The sequence below is a fragment of the Salvelinus alpinus genome, chromosome 28 (assembly GCF_045679555.1).
Source record: "Salvelinus alpinus chromosome 28, SLU_Salpinus.1, whole genome shotgun sequence".
Classification (NCBI taxonomy): Eukaryota; Metazoa; Chordata; class Actinopteri; order Salmoniformes; family Salmonidae; genus Salvelinus; species Salvelinus alpinus.
In genome coordinates this window covers 18742674-18753924 of record NC_092113.1, presented here as the reverse complement: position 1 = coordinate 18753924, position 11251 = coordinate 18742674, and the positions used below count along the sequence as shown (strand labels likewise).

At 44.7% G+C, this 11251-nt stretch overlaps 1 protein-coding gene across 2 annotated transcripts in view; it reads left to right on the top strand.

Annotated features, from left to right (window-relative positions):
• Window positions 1–4096: 4096 nt before the first annotated feature.
• LOC139557324 (gamma-aminobutyric acid receptor subunit delta-like) overlaps window positions 4097–11251 on the top strand; it is a 28685-nt gene continuing 21530 nt past the window's right edge. Inside the window, exon 1 of one of the 2 annotated variants that reach the window (XM_071371984.1) lies at window positions 4097–4467. In XM_071371984.1, coding sequence (XP_071228085.1) covers window positions 4400–4467 — 68 coding nt within the window. In that variant the 5' untranslated portion in view covers window positions 4097–4399. The remainder of the gene's footprint in view (window positions 4468–11251) is intronic. The other variant, XM_071371983.1, reaches the window with a different exon arrangement.

Here is an 11251-nt window from a genome sequence, read left to right as displayed (position 1 = left end):
ATATCGCTAGCAACAAAATCGCTTACATACCTACAGTAGAAAACAGGAGAATATCTTCTTTATCATGATGTCAAATTTATTTCTCAACTCCTTATACTGAGTAAATTACATTAATTGAAGACAATTACACTCACTGGAGAATCTGATATAGGCTTTAAAAAAGCAACTGTGAATCGGCTATCAGTGCGGCAAGTGCCACTGGCTGCTAGTAAGCTTTCTTGACTTGGACAGCTGCTCTTAGCTAAAATGTGTTTGGAGTTACCTTTCTAGCTAATAGGCTATGTTAGAGTTTACACTCGTCTTCCAATATTTACCAAATCTATTAATTTTAAAATGCTAATTACTTCTCCTTGCCATTTTCATTCACCTGATGATAACACAAGACGTATGATGGGAGGTCCCTGTGTGGCTGTCTTGCCTGGGAGGGGGTCCCTGGGCAAGAAAAGGTTGAAGATCCCTGATATACAGTCAGCGTGTGCATTACTAGGATTTAGGATTTTATCTGTTTTCTCTCTCTCTGTTAAAATGAATTGAATAAGGAAATTAATATTATTAAAACTTATGCTGTTTATGTTAGCATTGCAATAATAAAACTGCTTTATTCAAGTAGGCTGTACTTGGGACTTCAGTTGAAATGTGTAGGCTAACCAGTAAACTACCAGAAATTTGTTATCTTTCAACAACTTTATGTAATCTATCACAAGACATCTAGTGGCCCTTTTGGGTACTTCAGATTATCAAAGGTGTCTGTAATTATCTCTAGCCCTCTGTGTGGCCTTATCACACGTAAAATACACTGAACAAAATTATAAACGAAACATGTAAAGTGAAATAAAAGATCGCTGAAATTTTCCATACGCACAAAAAGCTTACTTCTAAAAAAAACATTGCACAAATGTGTTTGCATCCCTGTTAGTGAACATTTCTCCTTTGCCAAGATAATCCATCCACCTGACAGGTGTGGCAAATCAAGAAGCTGATTAACAGCATGATCATTACACAGGTGTACCTTGTGCTGTGGACAGACAAATGGGCAGTTTTGTCACACAACACAATGCTACAGATGTCTCAAGTGTTGATGGAGAGTGCAATTATGACTACAGGAATGTCCACCAGAGCTATTGCTAGAGAATTTAATGTTCATTTCTCAACCATAAGCCACCTCCAATGTCATTTTAGAGAATTTGGTAGTACGTCCAATCGGCGTCACAACCACAGACCACGTGTAACCACGCCATCCCAGGACCCCCACATCCGACTTCTTCACCTGCGGGACTGTCTGAGACCAGCCACCCAGACAGCTGATGAAACTGTTTGTACAACTGAAGAATTTCTGCACAAACCGTCTCAGGGAAGCTCATCTGTGTGCTCGTCGTCCTCACCAGGATCTTGAACGTACTGCAGTTCGGCGTTGTAACCGACTTCAGTGGGCAAATGCTCACCTTCGATGGCCACTGGCACACTGGAGAAGTGTGCTCTACAACTGACTAGGGGGATACCTAGTCAGTTGTACAACTGAATGCATTCAACTGAAATGTGACTTCCGCATTTCACCCAACACCTCTGACTGTACCAGCCAGATGGCAGATAGAGTGTATGGCGTTGTGTGTGCGAGCGGTTTGCTGATGCCAACATTGTGAACAGAGTGCTCTATGGTGGCGGTGGGGATATGGTATGGACAGTCATAAGCTTTGGACAATGATAACAATTGCATTTTATTGATGGCAATTTGAATGCACAGAGATACCATGACGAGATCCTGAGGCCCATTGTCGTGCCATTCTTTCACCATGATAATGCATGGCCCCATGTCACAAGGATCGGTACACAATTCCTGGAAGCTGAAAATATCCCAGTTCTTCCATGGCCTGCATTCTCACCAGACATGTCACCCACTGAGCATGTTTGGGATGCTCTGGATCGACATGTACGACAGCGTGTTCCAGTTCTCGCCAATATCCAGCAATTTCGCACAGCCTTTGAAGAGGAGTGGGACAACATTCCACAGGCCACAATCAACAGCCTGATCAACTCTATGTGAAGAAAATGTGTCGCGCTGCATGAGACAAATGGTGGTCACACCAGATACTGACTGGTTTTCTGATCCACTTCCCTACCTTCTTTTTTAAAGGTCTTTGTCACCAACAGATGCATATCTGTATTCCCAGTCATGCGAAATTCATAGATTAGGGCCTAATGAATTTATTTCAATTGAATGATTTCCTTGTATGAAATTGTTGCATGTTGCATTTATATTTTTGTTCAATGTATATGAAATAATTAAATAAGATGATTTTTAAATAAAAAGTATAATGACAAAGCTGTAAAACATTATCTTAAATATAAACCATCAACTCCGTGAATAACATTGGTGTTTAATATCAGAATTTCTTCATGAAATATCCTTTATATATTTTTTCAACACTTTTTTTACTATGTTAATATGTATTTCATGTCAATGTTTCGGAATCAAACTGATGGCAGTTGTGAAAAAAGTCAATAGGTGGACTAGTTACAGAGGTAATTAAAAATAATGCCATTGTTTTGAACCATAATGTCTATCTAGTAGAAACTCATGGACAATATGGACACAGATAAAAAAAACATGAACACTTTATATGAATAAATGTTAAGTTATTCAAGTATAAATTACCAAAGTTACAATTGCCATAGAGTTTCTGTTAATTACCAAAATTACTGAAGATTCCGGTAACTTTGCTAAATTACTGATAGCTTTACAACACTAATAATAGGATACTTATATTAGTATATGTGATTCTATTATCAACATTTTCAAGGGTGTCTTGACATTGAGATCCCTATATAAATGCCTGCCAATGTACTGCACCCCTGCAGTTAATAGTTAACTAGAGGGAGAGTATAGCCTTAGTCATAAAATCAATTTAGAGTACATCATGATGACTTACATAAAATCCCCCTCTATCATGACTTCTGCTTCAAGTACGAAGTAGTGTACACAGTTTAACTGTATATCGCGGGGCAGCTATCAGGGGTTTATGCAATATCATTATTTGACTGTGAATCATTGGTGTGAGACTATTCAACCATTTTGTTTTGAGATCCATTGATTATATATGTTTAACTGAGTAAACATGTGTTAGAAGACTGTGTTCTGTGTCATAGGACCGTGACAAAAACAAAAAGGGAAGCTGAGGTGTTAAATGCTGATGGAAGATAAAATCATGAGGTTTCTACTAAATATTTTTGCCAGGTGTATGTAAAGTATGTATGCAGAAAGACATTTTTACATAGTCCTTACAAAAAGATGTCTCATAACTCCTAATTGTGATTCTAATATATGTCACTATGCACAAAGGCCCTAAAGAAAAAGAGCAACTGACCCACGAGGGAAAAGGCAAGGAGTGTGACCTTACAGAATGGCAAAGCAGATAACTGCCCTTTACAACTGGAATAGTGCCACCAGGAGAGGAGAGCAAGGACAGTCACTTGCTCCTTTCTCACTTAGGTGAAGCAAATGAAAATGAAACCAGGGCAGGTGCATTGATATGAAAATACTTTTAACATCACAAAAGTGTGTGTGTGTGTGTGTGTGTGGGGGGGGGGGGGGGGGGTGTAATATCTGAAGATTAAATAGTGTATTTACTACATCAATTATTTACCACATCAAAGTAGTTTTTTACTACATCATAAAGATTGGGGTCAACGTTTTCCTTGTTCTTACCACATAATACAACGTTTATAAAGATGTCTGAAGTCTCATTCTAGGACACAAAGTTTGAAAAAAACAAGGTTTTAGAGATAGGCCTACATTTTCTATAAATATAAATAATTGCCTGTACTAGCTCATTCATAAACTATGGATTTGTTGAATTGCTATTGTGCACAATGTTAATTGGTCTATTGTGCGTTTTGATTTAACAACTGAAATTAATAGGATGTGCAGATGAATGTGCAGATAACAATAATATATAAACGTTTAAGATAAAAGTTGAATAAATAAAAGTTTATCAAATCCATTACATAATATCGGTGTCGTCTCTTTTCGCGCCTTGGGTTTACATTGGAGACAGCGTTTCCATGAGGACGATTTAATCTGACGTTGCTATAAGCAACGCAGTGAGAGAGATTAGTGTGGTCCTATCTCTCTCGAGCCAGTGCTGCGAAAGTGGAGTGCAAGAGTGCGCTCCAGTAATCGACTGTTGTGGTCTGACCAACGAGTTGACACCGTGCGTTCTGTGTGCTGGGCCAGAACAGGGAGGAAGCCAGGCGCGCGTGTGTGAGCAGAACATGGGTCATCACAACAGATTACTTTATCCCGATCTTCCTCCGCATTATGGGACCGTAGGAACGCAGTCTGTGTGAGCCCCTTCGTTTTTTTGATAGTTTTTGGTTCTGGGAACTTTGGCCAGCCATTAAAATGGAGATGATAACTTTCATGTTGGCGAACCTTGCCCTCTTGAATATCAGGGGCAACATTTTCACCAGGTAAGATTGACTATATGGACTATATATTTTTTGACTAGTGTTACAGAGAATACCTTCCCATAAAATTTACTCGGGTTTTATTTGAATGGCGTATATTATTGAATTGGAGCCAATTGTTTCGTTCAAAAATAATTGTGGTTATGTTGTAGGTCAGCTGTTGCGATGTTCTGATTTATCCTATAACCGTTTAGATTACCCTTAAAGCGTTTGTGCATTTCTGCAAATTGAGTTTTTAGTTGGATTTAGATTTAGAGCATATTGAGGCCATAGCATCTGTTTCTAATTTAGCCTAGATCATTTTTCGATGGAAACGAATTCCTAACCTACATTTTCTGGATTGGTCCAATTTGCGTAAAATGAACTGATTAATGAATTCTAAAACCTGAGGATGTATCTGCAATAGCAGAGGAACAGCCTACTCAACGCCCACATAGCTTTCGAGCAGTTACTGTACAGCTTTAGTGCTATGGGACCAATCATCAACATATAGTAGACATGCTGATCATAAGGTCATATTAAAGATAGAGATAGAGGCTCAATCAATAGTGGATATGTGGTGAATAATGTAACATTATATCATGTGTGACAGATTTGGGTACAATGTCACACCATAACTTGTAGGCCCATTGAATTGAGGTCAAGTATCATGTGGTGTTCAGCATAATGCAGTTTAAAACTAATTATTTCAATAATTGCATTGATTAACATTAGTTGTTAATAATAACATGTTGTTACATAGTCATTTTGTAACTGGTTTGTAATTGCATTGTAATAAAATTGAGTGGTCTTTGTTATAACACAAGTGGAACAAGGAACAATCCCTATATACACTCTTGTACAGTACTTACAAAAAACAGTCAATCCCATAATAACTATGCAATGTCAATGCAAATACTATGCAATTACTAAAGAGTTATGGAACAACATGTTTTTAATCAATGCTATTATTAGAGTCATTGCATTGTTATGGTATAATAGCAACTTGATGTAAAGTCTTGTTAACACAAGGTTATTGTATTATAACATCAGAAGATAAGAGTCCCAGTCTATCTCCAATCACTGTTTAAATACTATTTGTGAGTAAACATATATAAATACAGTGCCTTTGGAAAGTATTCAGACCCCTTGACTTTTCCCACATTTTGTTACATACATTCTAAAATTGATTTAAAAAAAAATTCTCAGCAATCTACACACAATACCCCATAGTGACAAAGCGAAAACAGGTTTGTATACATTTTAGCAAATTTAAATTTATTACAAATAAAAAACAGAAATACCTTATGTAAGGTATTATTTAAGTATTCAGACCCTTTGCTATCAGACTCGAAATTGAGCTCAGGTGCATCCTGATTCCACTGATCATCCTTGAGATGTTTCTACAACTTGATTGGAGTCCACCTGTGGTAAATTCAATTGATTGGACATGATTTGTCTTCTTCAACCTCGTGTTGCGTTCTGGGGGTTGTGACTATCGTAGACCTCGCTGCAGCGTGTGGTCCTTCTAGTCTGATATGTTCATTCTTAACTCAAACTTTTTATACCCTTGGGTAAAAAGTGGCATTTACGTCATGCTGACACGCTCTCTGGGCTCCCTGGGGCGTGGCTAGATACGGTTGTACAAAGTGTAAAAGCTCTTCAAGTTACAATGTTTGCGTTATAACGTCTTAATAACCATTTTAATTACATCACAAAATATACATACATTTTCCATATTCCATCTCTCATCATCCCCAACATTCGGATGTTGAAATAAATTGTCCCAGTGTCCATTATTTGATGTTGAAGTTTTGGGCGGCAACCTCTTCTCTAACAAATTGACATTCCATTCACCCAAACAGAAATCAAAAGGAATTGTCTGCTGCCTACAATTTACGATCACGTGAGGTGTCATAAAACCCTCACATCCATCCCTCCCCCCTTCTGCGGGTGAGAGGGCCCTATTGAACGCTGATCCACTGTAACCTGATCTTGGGATCCTCCCAGAAGAGTCATGACTGTCACGTTCCTGACCTATTGTTCCTTTTTCTGTTATTTATTTAGTTGGTCAGGGCGTGAGTTGGGGTGGGTTGTCTTTGTGTGTTTTGTCTAGTCTAGGGGTGTTGTATGTGTATGGGGTAGAGAAGAGTGAGGCTGTCTAGTTATGTCTATGGCTGCCTAGATTGGGTCTCAATCAGAGACAGCTGTCATTCATTGTCTCTGATTGGGAGCCATATTTAAGGCTGCCATAGGCAGTAGGCTTTTGTGGGTAGTTGTCTATGTTGAACGTTTGTAGCCTGTGTGTGTGCACTACGTTTATAGCTTCACGGTCGTTTGTTGTTTTTGTATAGTTTGTATAAGTGTTTCGTTTCATGTTCATCTTCGTCGTTCTAATAAAAGAAGATGGCTTATTTTCCACATGCTGCGTTTTGGTCCGTCTCTCCTCCACACGATCGTGACAGAACTACCCACCAACCATGGATCAAGCAGCGTGAGCGGAACCAACAACAGCGGCAAAGTAACCAGGACTCGTGGACATGGGAGGAAATATTGGACGGAAAAGGACCCTGGGCTCAACCAGGAGAATATCGCCGCCCCAAAGCTGAGCTGGAGGCAGTGAAAGAAGAGAGGCGGCGATATGAGGAGGCAGCAAGGAAACAAGGCTGGAAGCCCGTAAGTCAAACCCAAAAATTTCTTGGGGAGGGGCTCTCGGGTAGTTTAGTTGGGTCAGTCGGGAGACGTGAGCCAACTCCTCCTGCTTACCGTAAGGAGCCGGTGAGGGCGGATTTGGAGGTGAGTGACGCAGAGACAGTAAAGGAGTTAATGGAGAAATTGGAGGAGAGAGTTATGAGGGATGTACTGGTTTGGTGCATGAGGCACGGCATTCGTCCGAATGAACGTGTTGGTGAGTTAATGTCACCGGGAACAGCTCTCCATACTCGTCCTGAGGAGCGTGCTAGCCGTCTGGTTAAGACAGTGCCTACAGCACGCACAAAGCCTCCTGTGCGTCTCCAGAGTCCTGTGCGTCCTGTTACTGCTCCTCGCACTAGCCCTGTGGTGTGTGTTCCCAGCCCAGTACCACCAGTGCTGACACCACGCACCAGGCTTCCAGTGCGTCTCCAGAGCCCTGTTCCTCCTCCACGCACTCTCCCTGTGGTGCGTGTCTCCAGCCCAGTGCCTCCAGTCCCGGCACCACGCACCAAGCCTCCTGTGCGTCTCCAGAGCCCTGTACGCACTGATCTTTCTCCCCGCACTCGTCCTGAGGTGCGTGCCCTCAGCCCGGTACCACCAGTTCTGGTACCACGCACCAGTCCTATAGTGCGCCTTGAGAACTCAGTGTGCCCTGTTGTTGTTCCCCGCACTAGCCTGAAGGTGCGTGTCCTTAGCCCGGTACCTCCAGTTCCGGCACCACGCACCAGGCCTACAGTGCGTCTCAGCCGGCCAGAGTCTGCCGTCTGCCCAACGGTGCCTGAACTGCCCGTCTGCCAAGCGGCGCCTGAACTGCCCGTCTGCCAAGCGGCGCCTGAACTGCCCGTCTGCCAAGCGGCGCCTGAACTGCCCGTCTGCCAAGCGGCGCCTGAACTGCCCGTCTGCCAAGCGGCGCCTGAACTGCCCGTCTGCCAAGCGGCGTCTGAACTGTCCGTCTGCCAAGCGCCGCATGAACTGCCCATCTGTATTGAGCCTTCAAAGCCGCCCGTCTGCCATGAGCCTGCAATGCCGCCCGTCTGCCATGAGCCTACAGAGCCGTCCGCCAGACAGGAGCCGCTAGAGCCTTCCGCCAGACAGGAGCCGCCAGAGCCTTCCGCCAGAACGGATCAGCCAGAGCCTTCCGCCAGACCGGATCAGCCAGAGCCTTCCGCCAGACCGGATCAGCCAGAGCCTTCCGCCAGACCGGATCAGCCAGAGCCTTCCGCCAGACCGGATCAGCCAGAGCCTTCCGCCAGACCGGATCAGCCAGAGCCTTCCGCCAGACCGGATCAGCCAGAGCCTTCCGCCAGACCGGATCAGCCAGAGCCGTCAGCGAGCCATGACCAGCCAGAGCCGTCAGCGAGCCATGACCAGCCAGAGCCGTCAGCGAGCCATGACCAGCCAGAGCCGTCAGCGAGCCATGACCAGCCAGAGCCGTCAGCGAGCCATGACCAGCCAGAGCCGTCAGCGAGCCATGACCAGCCAGAGCCGTCAGCGAGCCATGACCAGCCAGAGCCGTCAGCGAGCCATGACCAGCCAGAGCCGTCAGCGAGCCAGGACCCGCCAGAGCCGTCAGCGAGCCAGGATCCGCCAGAGCCGTCAGCGAGCCAGGATCCGCCAGAGCCGTCAGCGAGCCAGGATCCGCCAGAGCCGTCAGCGAGCCAGGATCCGCCAGAGCCGTCAGCGAGCCAGGATCCGCCAGAGCCGTCATCCAGCCAGGATCCGCCAGAGCCGTCATCCAGCCAGGATCCGCCAGAGCCGTCATCCAGCCAGGATCCGCCAGAGCCGTCATCCAGCCAGGATCCGCCAGAGCCGTCATCCAGCCAGGATCCGCCAGAGCCGTCATCCAGCCAGGATCCGCCAGAGCCGTCATCCAGCCAGGATCCGCCAGCCAGCCAGGATCCGCCAGCCAGCCTGGTGCTGCCCCTTATCCTGGTGCTGCCCCTTATCCTGGTGCTGCCCCTTATCCTGGTGCTGCCCCTTATCCTGGTGCTGCCCCTTATCCTGGTGCTGCCCCTTAGTCCGGTGCTGCCCCTTAGTCCGGTGCTGCCCCTTAGTCCGGTGCTGCCCCTTAGTCCGGTGGGGTTAATTTGGAGGGTGGCCATTTGGAGGAGGCTACGAAAGCGGGTAGTGACTATGGTGGGGTGGGGACCACGACCAGCGCCAGAGCCGCCACCGTGGACAGACGCCCACCCAGACCCTAGATTTTATGCTGGTGCGCCCGGAGTTCGCACCTTAAGGGGGGGGTTATGTCACGTTCCTGACCTATTGTTCCTTTTTCTGTTATTTATTTAGTTGGTCAGGGCGTGAGTTGGGGTGGGTTGTCTTTGTGTGTTTTGTCTAGTCTAGGGGTGTTGTATGTGTATGGGGTAGAGAAGAGTGAGGTTGTCTAGTTATGTCTATGGCTGCCTAGATTGGGTCTCAATCAGAGACAGCTGTCATTCATTGTCTCTGATTGGGAGCCATATTTAAGGCTGCCATAGGCAGTAGGCTTTTGTGGGTAGTTGTCTATGTTGAACGTTTGTAGCCTGTGTGTGTGCACTACGTTTATAGCTTCACGGTAGTTTGTTGTTTTTGTATAGTTTGTATAAGTGTTTCGTTTCATGTTCATCTTCGTCGTTCTAATAAAAGAAGATGGCTTATTTTCCACATGCTGCGTTTTGGTCCGTCTCTCCTCCACACGATCGTGACAATGACACAGTGCATGTCAGAGCAAAAACCAAGCCATGAGGTCGAAGGAATTGTACATAGAGCACATAAAATAATTGTGTGGAGGCAAAGATATTTTATTTATTTATATTAAACCTTTATTTAACTAGGCAAGTCAGTTAAGAACAAAATTTACAATGACGGTCTAAAACCCTAACCTTGACGACGCTGGGACTCCCAATGGGACTCCCAATCACGGCTGGTTGTGATATAGCCTGGAATCGAACCAGAGTCTGTAGTGACGCCTCTAGCACTGATATTCAGTGCCTTAGACCACTGCGCCACTCGGGATCTGGGGAAGGGTACCAAAACATTTCTGCAGCATTGAAGGCCCCCAAGAACACAGTGGCCTCCATCATTCTTAAATGGAAGAAGTTTGGAACCACCAAGACTCTTCCTAGAAACTGAGCAATCGGGGGAGAAGAGCCTTGGGAAGGTGACCAAGAACCCGATGGTCACTCTGACAGAGCTATAGAGTTCCTCTGTGGAGATGGGAGAACCTTCCAGAAGGACGTCCATCTCTGCAGAACTCTACCAATCAGGCCTTTATGGTAGAGAGGCCAGACGGAAGCCGCTCCTCAGTAAATGGCACATGACAGCCCACTTGGAGTTTGCCAAAAGGCACCCAAAAACTCTCAGACCATGAGAAACAAGATTATTTGGTCTGATGAAACCAAGATTTAACTTTTTGGCCTGAATGGCAAGCGTCAGGTCTGGAGGAAACCAGGCACCATCCCTACGGTGAAGAATGTTGGTGGCAGCATCATGCTGTGTGGATGTTTTTCAGCGGCAGGGACTGAGAGACTAGTCAGGATCGAGACAAAGATGAACGGAGCAAAGTACAGAGAGATCCTTGATAGAAACCTGCTCCAGAGCACTCAGGACCTCAGACTGGGGTGAAGATTCACCTTCCAATAGGACAACAACCCTAAGCACATATTTTCCGAAGGCTCTGTATGTGAGCAAACAAAGCAAGTGAACATATCTAAATACTGTCTGAATTGACTCAACAGTTGAATTATTTTGTAAGTTGCCACAGCCAGTATGGCAGTGTAGGTGATATTAGTGACACACATCCTGGTTCTGTCATTGAAACAGTCTCTAAACAGTAAACTGTTGACCTATGTTCAGTTACACAGGGTTGCAAAGTGTTGCAATGTGTCCCAGGTCAAAAGGTTGTACAATGTTGTGTACTGGCAAATGTATCAACCTGGTAGCCCTCTCCTGACAACACATACCAGCAGAGGTATAATTGTTATTAGACTGTGATCTTTCACAGGCTTTTCTGAGATGTGTGTGTTTCTAATGAAAATATAAAATCAAAGATATAATATATTGTCCTCGCTTCATGATCGTGATGCATTAGCATTTTTCCCCCCAACATACGATCCTTCACATATTTAATGTG